Here is a 16,681-nt window from a genome sequence, read left to right on the forward strand (position 1 = left end):
CAAAGAAGAAACCCCCAAATCTAGGATATATCAAGATTTTCTTATTATTCAAATCATCATTTGGTGCAATAAAAGAGAATTTTAAACTTTTTAAGATCTACCAATATTTACAACCTAGATCTCCCAATTTAATTAACAAGAATTAATCTCACAAGCTCTAATATAATGTAATAATTTGTATAGAATGCTCTATACCATGTAGGGTTTGGCTAAAGATTATAGCTACCCAAGATCTAGGAACATCATAAAAGAAAAAGAGAGATTAGATATGAAATAAGAACACCATTCTATCAAAGGATATAAATGATAGATTATAATGGATATATGAGCTTGCAAAGGAGAGACCTTGGTAATATAGGACAAGGTGAAAATAGGCTTTCATAATATTATGACATGTTTCTTAATCATATTAATTGAGACATAAAGTGATAACTATCCTATGGTACCCTAACTAATCTTAAGAAGCATGTATGAAGAGGACCAATGTAATCAACTAGCTAGGTAAAATACCCCCTTTCATACTAACAAAAGGGTTTGGAGGTAAGAATGTATAAGTGCATTTAAATAAAATATTTCTAAAAGATTACATATTTTTCATGGTTCGTCAAAGTTTTTAGTTTCAGAGTTTTGTTAGAGACATTATTTTTGTATATTATCTAGCTCCAATGGGTATATATATTTTTCAATTCACCATTAGTAAATAGTAAATATATGTGTGGGTGCATATCCTTTGTAATTTACCCCACTTGTTAATGTATTTATTCCATATGCCTGGTATTATAGTTTTTGTTTATCATATATACACACAAATTATAATAAGTTCCCAAGTAGAAAACAACTTGGAAAATATTAATTGGAGTATACTTTACATGAGGTGTTTTTCTCTTAACATGGTGCTATAAAGATAATACAAATCATTATGCTCTCCGTAATTTGTGTTATATGTATATCTTTTCTCTTTTTCTTGTAGGTTCCTTACAAGAGCAACCATAGTTCTATTTAGCATCATTTCTAGAAGTATCATTAAAAACTTAAGGATTTTTGCAACTATTCATTATATACTGGCATCTAACCATCTAAGTATCATGTAATGATTAGGAAGTCGTTATAGAGGTGGGAGGACTACATAAATAGTTTTATTTCTACCAAGTTTATAATTACAAGTAGTTTTCTTTCATTTATAATTACAAGTAGTTTTCTTTCATTTATAAGTTTATAAATGGCCATTCAATTAAATGGAGTATTTTGACTTTAATAGCCCATCCTTAAATAACCTTTATATATTACCGTGAATCCCATTTACCATCAAGTATATAATTTGAAATAATCATTGTGGCTTGACATATGTTTAGGGATAAATATAATTTCAAACACTTAAATCTCTTAGTTGTGATCTGTTTGATATGTATTTCTCACCTTGTTTATAGATGTATTTTGTTTGATAATTTATTTTCTTAGGGGAATGAGCCTTGATATATCGATGTTATTTTTAGAGGGATTATTTGATGATTACTTGGTATGATTTATTTTTCCTTTTCCTCCTTAACAGTATGAGCTTGACATTACTATGATACATTTGAGGATTGTAATAGATTGTTTTGATCTTAAACCCTAGTTTTTTGAATGAATGTTTGGCTTGATATTTCTTTATCTTGAGAAGCTTACATCCTAGTTAGTATATTAATTATTACAATATATTTTTACCTTTGAGTAGAATTGCTGGCTTTTGTGAAGGATTTTAATTTTTGGTTTTATGAAGGAAATATCATACATCATAGATATAGCACATTGGTGTTATAGAAGGACACATTACATGGTTTTGATTTGGAGATGATCTCTCTTTATGGTTTATTGATTCTTCAAGTATGTTTATATTGACATGATATTGGGGTGTAGGTTTCTATAGAGACATTTTAATCATAATGTTTTATTTTTTATTTTTCAATTACACGATGTTTTTTGTGATTTGGCTCATACTTTTTTAAGTTTATTTTTTTAACATCTATTGTATAGATAGATAGTTGTTAAAAATCTTTTTGTCATAACTGTGAATGGCTTAGTTAACACTTATTATCCTTAGGTAATATTCAAGGAAGGAAGTAACATAATTTATTAACATTAATTACATTTAGATGATATTTAAGGAAGGAAGTAACATAATTTCTTAACATTGATTCCATCTAGATGATGATTATGTGGCTAAATATTGAAACATCTAGGAGGATGATTCTCACAAAAATAAAGTATCAAAATTTTCTTATAAATAATGCTCACAAAGGTTGTATCAAAACTTTCTAAGAAGTGATCTTCATACTTGGGTTAAGTTTTTGAACTTTTAGAGAGGCATCACTCACATGAGTCAAGTAGAACCTTTTATAAAGTGAAATACTAAAACATCATATAGGTAACGATCACACAAAATAAGCACTAGAACTTTTTGAAAGATATTTTTCTAAGGATGAAACATGATAATATCTTAGAAGATGTTTTCAAAATATTAATCTAGGAGAGGATTGAACCTTACAAAATTATAGAAAAATAAAACAAAATCAGGGACTTATAAGGAGTGAGAACCCATGAATAAAAAAATACTGTAAAGATGGACCCAGTAGAACCATAGACAAAAAAAACCCAAAAAATAGAACTAGGAGCTAGAAACACAAACAAACCAACAAAACTAAACACTCTCTCACCAAAAGCATGAACTAGTGGCATACCGAGTGGGAGAGAACTCCAACTTCCTTTCCAAATAGATATATTTTCATTTTTTCTTACATAGAGATTTTTTGTGGAATCTATCCCAGATGAAATAACTGAGGAGTCCTGTGTGGCTTTCACCATTGTGACAGACACTTCCAACCTTGCAGTTGCCAAGGACTCAAGGTGTCTTCTTTTATTTTCCCACCTCCTTGCAATTTTCTCTTGAATATCATGGATAGAAGCAGATTTATTGGAGAAACTCCACCATAGTAGTTAAGTCCTTTGTACTTTTTGTTTGACCATTTCTTTGTGACCTCTTTAACAAATTTGTCCATCACTTCCCATTTCTAAATTATCCTAGCAAATTTCCTCACCACCATCCACACCCTCTATTGCTTCTCATCATCCACCCAACTAGAGGATCTAGCCTCCCCTTGAGAATAGCTTCGAGCCTATTAAATTTCTTTTTCACCACGTCAAACTGACCCAAAAGCCAGTAGATGGTATTTCCATGCTTATTAAATCCCTTGCAAAGTTTATTCACCTTATTTGCAAAGACGAAAAAATCCCTCCTTAAACAAGGCACTCCGAAAAGAGGACTTAGGAGAATCATTGGGGGAATGGGTGGACAGAGGATTAGCCTCTTTATTGACAATATTGACTAGAGTCTAATCTGACCTAGTAGACCAAGAAGAGGTTGTATCGTCTAACTCCTCTTTGACAATGACTATTTTCTTAATAGAGCTTTCACCAAATGGGGGACCTAGAAGAGTCTTAATTTTATAATTTTGAGAGGGATTAACCTAGGTGGGCACCTTATGGGGTTTTGGAGAAGAAAGGTCCACAGATTGATTAACCAGAACCCAAGTCAAGAAGCTTAATATTAGGGCCACTAGAAGGGATTAGACTCAAATGTAACTTATAGAGACACAAGATGAGGCCTTGATGTAGGGGAAGGGAACCCTTAGATTTAGCAACCTTAACAAACTAGGATATAGAGGTGAAAATTCAGAAGGGAAAATTCATCGTTACCCCATGTTGAAGGTGATTGAGCATCAGGAACAATTGAGAATGAAGCGGCTTGAAGTGCCCACCCAGAGAGAAGAACTTCATCTAAAGCACTACCGCATCCTTCCAAAACCTAGGTAGGTAGTCTATCTTAAAGCCTCTTTGGAGGTAGGTCACCTTCTCCCTTGGGCCCACAAATCTTTTAAAATCTTCCTTGTAATTCCCTTTGGGCTTGTTCTAGCAGATCTTTCCCTCAATAGGCAATCGTATCACTACTGCTATAGTCTCCATCGACATTGAAATTTTTTCCTTCCCAACTTGAATGAAGCCATTCTTTTAGGACTAGGCGAATTGATCAAAAATCAAAGGATCAAAGCCCTTCATACCCTGCACATAATTGGCAAGATTTCCTTCAATCACTTTCTCCCATAGGGCATCATTCTCTTTGAATTTAACATAGGTATCAGGTTCGGTTTGGATTAAGTCTCCTCCCTTCCTACCCACTGAAAACCTAGCACCAAGAGCCAAAGCAGTTTCACACAAACTAGGATAGAATAAATCCCTTTCAGAAGCGATAAAAGAAAAAATACTTTCCTTACCATTAATAGCATCAATCCACCTTGAGATATGATAGAAGTACACCATAGAGAGAAAGTCAAATAAAAAGATGATTTTCAAATCTTTAGTTTCCATAGATTTAGTTGCACTCATTTAACATGGCACGTATTTCGTGAAGAAGTTCGTGTAGATTTGTCCAAAATTTAATGCCATTGGTGAAGGGGCCCAGGTTGGGAAGCCTGTCAGGATTCTTATTACCCTCTCTTAAAATTTATTGAAATGCAACGTGGTCAAGTGTGGAGGTGACATGAAGATACTTTGAAATGATATTTTCTCCTTACCATCCAAATATGGTTGTTCCTTGTGACACCATGATTACATTCTTCGAGTCTCTTTCTATGATTATTTTTCAGCCTTTATTCTTCTTAGCAATGGAGATGTCGATAAAGGACACCATCATCTCGACCATGTTGGAAGTTTGAGTACCCAAGTTTACCACCTAGGATGCCACCACTTTCCTCTCTGAATCTCTTATCACACCACCCCCTGTCACCCAACCCAAGTTCCCCTTAGAAGACCCATCAAAATTTAACTTCAACCATCCTAGGTCGGGGAGGTTGTGGAACCAATATCTTAGAAGATGTTAATAAAACTGAAATATTTAAAAGAAAATATCGATCTCACTTATAAAATCATTCATTTCAATATTACTTTAATTTAAATACTATGAGCAACTACCCCAAAAAAATATAATAACATTTATTTAACTTACTACTTCATTATGATTTTATTAATAAATATTGTAATTTATAAACCATTAATTATGAGGAAAAACTAAATATGCTCCTTAATTCCCATTTCAAAGATGGAACAAACAACATTAGAAATGGTTTTAGTAGAGATTAGGAGTTGTAAAAGTAATGTTAATGCCTGTATTTCAAACTTGACCATTTTGAGCAGGTCTTTGTGATTAGCAAACTCATTATTTAATAGGATATCTGACATTATAGACTACTTGATATTATGTAATAAAATTATCTTTACATGATTGCAATGTACATGTTCCTATTATGAATGAAAGGGGACTCTATCGAGTAGTTTAATTATAAAAAATCAAATATGAAGAAAAACTTCTGAATAAAGCTTTTTATATATATTTTTAGTCATTTAAATGTTAAAAGAGGATTAAAGGAGAAGATAAAATGCGTCGAGTGATATTTTATCTCAGGCTTCTACCATGTCATAGATCAAACAGATAGTGACCATATGGACCCACTGTATCCACTTCTGCTTTGTGGTTGTTGAAATATACACGTTTTCGTTCAATGCTTCTAAATTTGGAATTCGTTCACATCTTCACAAGATAACGTGATTACTCACGACTCTCAGCGAAGTTAGTCGAACTATAGATTATGGTTGGACTCTTACGACGTCCCTTTTTGCTGTGCATTTATACGGAATTAAAATATTCTACAACAATAGTCGATTGAAAAAAAAAATTGTCAGTTAATTGGATACTCGCACAGGTAAGTGAAAGAGTCGAATCTGTCCTTTCATAGATGCATGAGCGTAGCAATCTTCGGATGACCCACATCCAAACGAAGTCAGACCTAAATTTTCGTTCAGAACAAACATAATGAATTTTTATGTACAATTGTTTTCATAAAAAGATTATCGTGTCGACCTAGACAGGACGTCTACTGAACAAGTTGTTTGAAGAAAAAGTTTCGTTCGAGTAGATCAGAAATTATTAAAGCAACGGTGCCTATTATAAATCATATAGTAGAATGCATTAAAGAAACACGAGATCTTTTAGCTCGCAACAGAACTTTTCTCTGCGTCTCGGAGCAAATGATAATGACGGTGTCATTGGGAAACAGGTGGTCCCTAGCCACTACCATGCTAACAATAGTTAACAGTGCAAGAATTAATATCATTACCATGGCGACCGAAGAGAGAGCGTAAGCCAATGTACGAGCAATGGGATGCTTCACGCTCTCTGCATATCTTAGTGCCGCCACTGACGTTGTCGTAATTGGGTATGCACATGCCCACCAGATCATTGAAAACCTCCGTATGCTGTCGCGGAAGAAATCATTCTCATTATCTGATAAAGATAAGGTAAAGAAAGTCAGCATGCTTACTATTAGAATTCAATAACTTAAAGAGAATTCATTTGCAGTTATGAATTCTGATGTCTGACGATACTCACCAAGGCCGAACACAAGAAAAGTGAGAGAAAAAACAGCATCTTGGAGAACGTATCGAAGGATCCTGATATTGCTTCCCACGCTACGCTTGCGGAGCTTGGAGCTGCAATAAACAGAAAGAACACTGGACATATTTTTCTGGAAACCGTGATATCTGAGGACAGTCTCTGGTAAAGAGTTATGAACACAACCGCATAATGAATTAATCCCACAGTAAAGAAGAAGAATGCAATTTCCTTCCAACCTACTTTTGTTGCGATTCGGGCAATCATGAAATTTCCGATTACGGACAAATGGGTGGAAGGATTTGCGACTCGAGCCAGAGACCTCTTTCCTTTGGTGAACCACTGGCCGTAGATTTTGAGCTCTAGGACGGCGATGGGAACCATAAATATACAACATACCATAGGGTGCACATTGTCAGAAGCTATATTAGAAGGAAGCCCAAGCCTTAGCATCATGCCTGCGATCCACGGTACAAAGAAGTAATTCACTCTCACACGATCGAAATACTCCATGCGAACAGTCTCGAAGTGATACACACATTTTAATAGGTAGGCTCCGGATATTACAAGAAACCCTAACAGAGCAAGCAACCACAGCCCAAACGTGAAGTGACTGGGGATTTTGAACGGAAAACGAATAAACGACAAGGGGTTCTCCTCTAGAGTTTTCCAGAGAACCGTTTGACTGCAGAGGCCAAGGCATATGTGAAAATGTCCCGAATGAATTCGTAGCAGAAAGGGTAATTTGCTCTGAGATCTCGAATCCATTTGCTCCTGTGTTTTTTTTAAACCCCACGACGAACAGTTAAAAATGGCATCATATACATAAGTGGAGCTTTATTTAATAGCTTAAAATAGACTTTATGCAGACAACTTACCTCTTGGATGGATAAACAACGTTTGTAGGTGTATAAATTATCTAACGAAGGTACATCTTTTCCACTAATTTTATGTCTAGGTGACGAAGGCCAGCTAAAGGAGGTTTGTCTTTCCGGAAATGATAGTCTGTGCAAGCCTGAGTAAGATTTACCTTTACTCAACTCTTGTTCTTTATACGACTTACTTGTAGTACTTTCTGATGAGTGTTGGCCATTGCAATCCCTCGAATAACGTACAGAAGAGATGGGCTCCATTGCAGATTGCAAAGCACGAAAGTCAGGATCACATGAAGGCTTTGATTGCTCCCCGGTACAATCTTCGAAGGGTATGGAAATCATCTCCTCATTTTGAATATCTTTGGGAATTACCCTGCAGTGAAGAGGAATCTGGTAGTCCATCTTCTAAAACTTCGAAGCAGCGTATGCTTGAGAATCCTATTGCTTTTATGAACAGACCAAAGTTGAGGTTCAAGACAATTTGATTTTGTGCTCCCATACCCTAAATGATGTGAGATGCCAGCTGTAACGACTTTTGTTCACAAAATGTTGACAATGTACACTCCAATATCTAAAGTTATTTAGATTGAAAACAACTAAGTTGCGTGCTTAAATTCCCTTGCTGAGCTGACGCGAAAACATGCCAGCTTTTTAGGAAAGAATGGCTTGATAATTATTCAATGTTTGGACAAAGAACGTCATTTGCGAATCACCCTTTTTCCATTGCTTTCAGTTTGACAATGGGCAAGATTTTTTTAATTTCATGCTGACTTGAAAGAGAATGATGAAGACAAAATTGAATTTATAAAAGAGAAACAGATTTAAAGTATGTCTATATCTGCGCACATTCCTCCACTCCAGTTGACAGGAATATAGACGTGATTTAAGAAGACTAACATAAATGTTCTGGTCAGACACAACTCTTACAGTATGTCTATATCTGTGCATCAAATATCCACGTCGGTTACCCCACATACGCAACAATAGGGCACTTATAGACATTTGGTAAGGAACCAATTACTTAAAATGTTTACTAATTAGAGAAATGAAAAACTTCATTTTGTGGCATAACTGTACATAGTGACGAAGCCAAATCCAGCTTATGAATACCACCAAGATATATCATAGCATTTTTCTCATAATGTTTAAGTCGGTCCTCTAATTTGTCACGTCATTAATATATAACAGACGTCTTTCTCATCTTTCAGCTTTTTCAAGGCAAGTTGAATTTTATAGTGATATGGGGATCGAGAGTATTTACCTGTATGTCAATTTCTGCTCTACAGCTCAAGTTAGCTAGAGAAAATGTACGTACCAAAACAATTTCAGCGACAGAAGATTCCTAGATATTTTAAATTATAAATAAATACGTGTTGTATTTATCTTGCTTATAGTTTTTCATTTAAAGTCGTCTATAGCTCTGATTATAGTGTCTGATCGTAAACAAGAATATCGCTTTCTTGAAGGATAGGATGCTTTGAAGATGTTTATAGTTTTCGACATATCCAATCTTCAAAAATCAGTCTAATAGGTGCGCTCAAATCAAACATAATCTGTTATAATTTACATGTTTCAGAGTTATTGTTACTACCTCTTTCTTAAAAGTGTATACTCTCTGCTTTTACATCTTTGTTTCTGTTAATTTAAATACATGATATGCATATATGGTTGTTGTATTCAGTTTTATTTATTTAGCATAAATTTGACTTTTACATAAAATTTATGAGTTAATTTTATTATATATTATTTTAACGTAGATTAGTTTATATATTAGTTTATATATATATATATAATTTTAAATTATATTGTATGATTTAATCTAATATCAAAATTAAGTCATATGTTCAATTTTCTCTACCTTTCAATTTCAAGAGCACTTTGAAAAAGAGATTTTAGATTTATGAACTTTTCTAATCCATTAAGGCATCATAAATTGCATTTGGATCAAATTTAATCTGGTTAGATAAAGAGGGAAGGGCCTAAACGCTTACATAGCAACCACACGGTAGAGAACAAGGGTCTCATAAGGACTGAGGACACCGAACATGATGACTCGTTGACACAAAAAGAAACAGAACTAAGCAAGACCAACAAAAAACAACAAAATGCTAAACCAGCCAAACCAACAAAAAGCAATAGAACACAAACCCAAAAAATGACCGACACCAAGAAACTAACACCATGCATAGAAGACACAAATCAATGCGAATCCTTGCTAACTTTTTAATCTTCTCATAGAAAGACAACCTTTTCATCAAACCTTTGCCCAATGAAGTAGTATAGGACTCCATTTTTGCCTTGACCATGGTCCTAGTTGACTTAGTGGCAACACCTATTGTAATCTCCATTGACTGCTTAGATTGGATATTAAGGGGGTGAATCCTAAAACTATACATCTATCTTGCATTAAATTGGAAAGATTATGGTTAATACTTATCATTGCATAATGCCATATTCCTTGTTGATTCATGAATAGATAATTTGGCTATCTTATATAACAATTAAGAATGAAGTTGTTTTCAAATATTCATATGTGTTGTTGTCTACTCTTTTTATTCATGTAACTTATGTATGGATGAATGCATTCTTATATTTTCTCCATGTTTGAGATACTTTCATGTTATGCTTACCACTTGGAATAAATGCATTTAAGATGGAGCCAAGATCTTGAAATGATTTATGATAGTTAAGCAAGAGTTGTTTCTTTTTTCTTCATATGCATGTTGTACATGCATCGTGTGCCCATGATATCATTAAATTATTGTTGAAATATGGATATATCATGCTCCACAAAATTTAATTACTCTTGCTAGATTTGCATTGGTAGTCTTCCTCATGCTAGATCTTGCGTGTCATGAAAGATTTCAGAGAAGTGTAACTACTTTTTGGTAGGCTAAAAATGCACTATGCAAAGTTATACTCATGGTGTGCTCACGGGAAATAGATGTCATAAGTTTCTGTCATGATGGTTTTCATGATTTTCACATTATGCTTTCATTGCATTCAACCTTATGGTCTTTTGTGAAGGAATATGTTTTCCTTATGTTTATGTTATTGGCTTAAACACAAAATCTTTATATTGAAATGTAATTTCTTGTCTTTGATTTTGTATATTTGAACATGTGGCATTAATTTATGTTTCTCTATGTGTGTTGTATGAATAATGTTAATTTGAAATCAAGGAGGTCCTTACAGGGTTAAAGGTGGGAGTGAGGACCATATTATTTTGTAATAGTCGAAGGATTAATCATTGGTGGAGGGAGGGGGGGGGGCTTATCAGAATTAGGCTTTAAATGACAATGAAAATGTTTTAGAATAGGGAATAATAAGGCATGGAACCTCTTATACCAATCCAAGGTAATGTACCTGATTAAAACTTATGCAACTCTCGCCCAAACATCTAAAATATCTTCACAATTGTAACAATTTTGAAGCCAATCAAATTTCTCCCCTTTTTAAAGAAACTTTTGCATGGCCTCCTTGTAGTCTCACTTCTCTTTGTTTTCCAATTGCATGTGTTTGTTAGTAATACTTGTTGCCATATCAATGGTTTGTACCAAGACCTGGAAAGAAATATCAGTAATTTAAACTACACCCTTCTTCCACAAAACAATGAATTCCATGGAGAGGGTTTGATTAAACCCTTACATAAATTGAATATAAGGGGCATAATTGAACTTCTACAAGATCTCCCAAAGGTCTTAGTCATTTTTAATATTTTCATGCTTCTTTGATTTAGTTTGAACAAAGTCTCCACCCATATTCGCAGTTTGGAAAACACTAAATATAGCAACCAAGACTAGAGAAAGAGAAGAAATATAAAAGAAGTTATAGAATCTCAGGGGATGAACTTAATGATACTGCAAGTTATTTTAAGTCTATTACATGTGGTTAGTTAGGAGGATGATAAATGTATAATTATGAAAGACATTATCCAAATGTAAAAGATGATGTTTATAAAGATGAAATATATAAAATTTGTTTGGAAATCACTTCTAATAAATTCATTCATCGCAATATTAATTTATTTTTATGTTGAGAGGCATATTACACTCATAGACGGATGTAAAAGCTTTTGTAAATTAAAAAAAAGTCATTTAATTTGGCGTGCATTTGGTTGTCAGTAAATTTGTCAACTAAAGAAAACATTTAATTTTCTTTATCATTATTAGACTTTATAATTTTTAAATGCAAAGTTTTTTTGTTTTCAAAGAAAAAAATTATTTAATTATTTTTTTTTCATAGGTAATAGGCCAAAGCCACAATATTTTTTGAATTATTATTATTATTATTATGTTTGATTAGATTGACCCATGACCTGCCCCATTATGGAAGGCCAAGAGTCACAACTTAGAATTTCACTTTAGATGTCCCTATTGGGAATTGAATGTGGGTCTCCACAATGAGAACCCAGTGTTTTAACCAGTTAAGTTCAACCCCTTGGACACATAATTTAAATTTTTTATTATTAGATTATATGATTTTTAAATACAATTTTTTTTGTTTCTAAAGCAAAAAAAAAACATTTCCTTTACTAGAATCAATTTTTATAAGTTGTAAATGCAATTTTTTTTGTTTGTTTTCAAAGATAATAATAACAAATTTGTAATTTTCTTTATTATTATTAGCCATGTCATATTAAAAAGCATAAGAATGAGAAGGATAAATATATCCTTGCAAAAAATGCATTTTTAAATATTTATGATTTATTTTTCAATATTTTAAAAATGAAAAGTCATTTATTCTTAAGTTTTAAAAAATTAAATTAATTTTTTTTTATAATAATATTATAAATTGATATGTATTAATATTATCAATTATAATATTATATTATTTAAATAAAATAATGAAAAATTAAGTTGTTATATTATTTTATATTATTAATTTTACAACAAGGTATAACTCTATAATAGCACCACACTTTATTATTTGTGTCATAAAATTAAAAAGAAAAAAAGGACAGATAAAGAATGTGTAGTTTCCAAGTTTCTAATTTTCCCATCTTTGAAAGATAAGTATGTATTTAATTGCACAACATGAGGATCAATTGGTAAAGTGGGGTCTTAAGCATGATTTAACAACATAGGAATAGTATCAATTGTTTGTTTTATTTATTATTTTCTTTTATTTTTGTTCATTATAGGTGGGGATGAGACAAAGGGAGATAACATCTAAGAATTCCAAGAAAGCTCTACTATTACCAATGTATTTATACAAATATTTTGATTAAAGGGGAAAATTGATTTTACAAGGACTAGAAACCCAAAGTCAACAAAAGAACAATATTAAACAACAACCCCTCGGGGCCCAACAACCCAACACATGCCAACCAGCCCACAAAAAACCAGGGCAGAGCAACTTGATATCAAAAAACTAGACAAAACACCTAAATAAAACTATAGTAATTTTCCCAATTTATCATTCTTCTGAATGATCTCTTCATTGATAATCATAGCTTTTTTACTAATGCTATCAATAGGGGTCATACCCTTATCTTTACTTTGGAGCCTTGTAGAAGGACTCACTTGGGGCATCTCATTCACATCCAGGTCCTCATCCACGTCCTCAAATGGGGCCCTGTGATTTTTGCGTGTACCTTCATCCACCGCCTTAGCATTCTTGACCAACTTCATGCTACTAAAAGGGGAGCTTCTTTGAGAGATAGCATGAAGAACTGCAGCCTATTCATTAAGTCTACGGAGACCCTCACAAGTATTGTCCATGGCTGCCTTACTCACCACCACCACCACACTCAGACTCTTCTTAAGATTGTGATAATCATCTTCCAAGGACTTAATGTGTTCTTCATGATCCTTTTTGAGGTCTTTGATATCATTAGCCAGGGACCTTGTATTAGCAAAAATATTGTCTAAGTCCCCACTATGCGGTTTAGCCTTAGATCCTTAAGAATATTGATCTCCTAAAAAATCCAGAAGAATAGAGCATTTTGATTATCTTGTAAATTCCTCAAATTGATATTAGAAATCAACTTCTCAAGGACCAAGGACCCCATCTCCTTAGGGGTAGCCCCACTAGCATCAGTAGGCGTAAAAGCATTAATGCCCTGAACCTTCATAGGCCCATCTAAGTCAATCTAAGAGGCCTTCATTCGCTTAGTGACATTGACCACTGGGGGCCCAGAGATTTTGGATTTACCCCTAGCACTCGACACAGAAACCCTAGTCACCCTTTTACCCTTCACATCAATACTAGGGTCCACTAAATCAGGAACATATTCAAGTTCATCATCCTCATCATATAAAACAATACCTTTTCTGCGAATGGGGTTAGGTTTTTTATAAATGGATGACAAGGGGCCCTGATTATCAAACACATGGAAGACCGCATCCCCATCAGAGTCCACCTCCTCATAAGAAAAATTATCCCCATAATGGACACATACATTCTTCTGAAATTCAATACCAGTTTTAGCCCTAGGGTTCATCTCAACATGCATGGCTTTCACATGTTTTATAATCAATAAGATTAAGCCCTCATGGAGAATAGCGGAGGAAGCCCTTTTCACATGAGATCTAATGCTATGTTTTAAAGATGAGGCCAAATAGAAGGGAAAAGAAATGCACTTGTTATGTCCGAAATGATTCAGAATTATGAAATGGTAGTTGAATAAGCTACATAATTTATCATCAAGGGTGAGGTATTGCATGATGACCTCCGCAATCACACACCATGGCTTTGGGAGTGAAGTTATATACCACCTGCCATCATTATTCTTCCTCACTTTCTCCCTCTCTTTCAACTAGAAAAAAATCTCCATAGCCTCAATCGCACATTTCTTATCTCTGTAGAATTTGGTTCCCTCAGTCAGGGTGTTGGAAACCGTAGCCACAAGATCCTCATTAACCTCCAGATCAGTTCCATAGATACTAATCACACCATCCTTCCACCCTTAAACAAAGGCCTCAGTGGTAAGGGCATCCACACCATGCAGAGTCTCGATATAGCTAGTCAAGCCTCCCGTTGAGAGCTGATCCCAAACAACAGGCTTACTTCGCCATTATTCATAAATGCTGGGTTCCAAATGGTTCTTCTCTCCCACCATGCTATGAAAAATCCCAACCATAGAAAGTTGCAACACAACCAAGTTCAAGCTAAACCAGATGAAAAGGATTAAAAAAGATCCCAAAAAGTTTGACTTTCCCCTCATAAATGATGTCTTGCCCAGGACACCAAGAAGCTCATTATTCTCCATCATTTCCAAGAACCCCTTGCACTTCTCACACATTATAATCATTATTGATAACGATGTGTAGATTTAGTGGGATCTGATCATAAATATTTCAAACTTTTCTACTTGGTAAACCAACCCCAATGTTGGCTAAATTATCTGCCATCTTATTACCTTCATGGTATACATCTGAAATTTGAAATTCATCAAAGTATCTAAGGAGAATCAGGTAGTCTTCAATAATATGTTCAATTGACCAACTAGGGGGAAGTAACCCATTAAATAATTAATTATGTTTAGGGAGTCACATTCCAACCAAACCCTCCTCAATCCTTCCTCTTTAGCCAATTTGATTCCGGCATAGGCTGCAAAAGCCTCAACAAAGTGGTTTGTCTAGGTACCCAAAGGGAGGGCCACCATTGAGACCAGTCTGTCATTGTTATCACTCACCACTCCCCCATATCGTGCAAGTCCAGGATTCCCCTTCACCGCCCCATCATATTTATACAAATGTTGTTATTATCTTTTCTATTGTACAATTACATATTACAAGTTTGATGGAAATGAGTTGGATTCACCTTATGAAAAAAGAGAGGAAAATTGAACAGACAATTTCTATTCTTATATCTTTTATTATCTTTCAAAATTATATTTTCAAGACTACTGCAATTTCATTTGCATGTGATAATCTTTGATAAAAGAATGTAATCAAAAAATGTTTTTGTTTAACTACATAAAATACCACCAATTCTTCTATGTTGCATACAATCATATTATTATTGTATATCTTGCAGGCGAAGGATCTTGAGAAAGGATATATATTTCATTTGATTTTAATTTGTCATATATATTATCCTTTGAATTAAGATTCCAAGTTCCCAATGCAATCTAGACAAGAACAATTTTTATTGTCTGAATTATTCAATCACAATCTTTCATTAAATCTTATTAGACACAAGATTATGGAAAGATTAAGAAACTTGAATAGATTTATTTTGTAAATGTAATTGATAATGATCACTTTCATCTTCAATGAACAAATATATCAACATCTAGACAATAGGGAAATCAACTTTTTGCACAAGTAAAACATTAAAAACAAATTTATTTTGCTAAATTTATGATAAAATATAGAGTAAATAGAATATTAATGCTCTTATTAATTTTTTTATTAATTCTTTAAAAAAAACAACATTTCTTTGGAAAGCTATTATCCTCATACCAATGCTAAAAAATAATTAAGGGTTTTAAATTCTTAATTCCATGATGTTTCTAAAATTTAATTACTTAAAAGAAATTAAGATTATGTCAAAGGTGTTTTTGCATATTTATAAATATAAAAATAGTATCAAAATTGTTTTTGACTATATTAGTACGGAGAAGGCCCTAAATCTATGAAACAAAAAAATCATAGAACAACATCAAAACCTCAACTTCAAACAACTAGTCATAAAGATCCCAACATACCCTCAGAAGTGATAAAAAATTATCATCTCCCTGTAACTAAACATGCTAATTTTAACTAGCTGCCATCTACCTATCATCATAATAGTATTATGAGTATTACCAAAATTAAAACCATTAGCAACAATCATCATCAAAATATTGTTAGTTTTAAGTGGCACGCAGGCCCAACAAAGCATTAACACTATCATAAACTTTAACTTCCTATACCTAGTATTCCACTTGACTAAAAATAGAGATAAGTTCCTGATTATTTTTTATCAATTTCTAGTTGCATTGGAGCCTGTCAATCTGGATTGCATAAGTTTCCTTCTGCTCATCTTCCTTGCCTTCAGTGTTCTCCATTTTCTTCCCCTGTTTCAGTAACTTCCTCGTTTTCTTCTTTATTTTGCCTTATCCAGTTACCACTCCCATGACTATCTTATTAATTACACCATCAGTAATATCACAGAGATAACTGAAGACCTTGCATAAGTTGTCAAAATTTTGTCTATAATATAAATTTCTTTATTCCAGGTTGAGAACACGCTCTTTGAGATCCTTTATCTGCTCGTCCACATTATTCTTGGGGGGCGATGGGCTCTTGTCATAATTGTCAGAGTCCTCCTCCACTTTTCTCTATTTCTCCATCTCTTCCTTATACTATTCACCTAGGTCCTCATCTTCAACCTA

The 16,681-nt window shown here is 33.6% G+C and overlaps 1 protein-coding gene across 1 annotated transcript; it reads right to left on the reverse strand.

Annotated features, from left to right (window-relative positions):
• Positions 1-6,041: 6,041 nt before the first annotated feature.
• On the reverse strand, positions 6,042-7,758 carry LOC131029001 (S-type anion channel SLAH1). Its single transcript, XM_057959380.1, has 3 exons — positions 7,360-7,758; positions 6,470-7,255; positions 6,042-6,365 (listed from the first exon to the last, which is right to left on the reverse strand). The coding sequence occupies exons 1-3, from the start codon at positions 7,756-7,758 to the stop codon at positions 6,042-6,044; spliced, it is 1,509 nt and encodes a 502-aa protein (XP_057815363.1).
• Between the last annotated feature and the right edge of the window lie 8,923 nt (positions 7,759-16,681).

The sequence above is a fragment of the Cryptomeria japonica genome, chromosome 1, assembly GCF_030272615.1.
Source record: "Cryptomeria japonica chromosome 1, Sugi_1.0, whole genome shotgun sequence".
NCBI classification, from domain to species: Eukaryota; Viridiplantae; Streptophyta; class Pinopsida; order Cupressales; family Cupressaceae; genus Cryptomeria; species Cryptomeria japonica.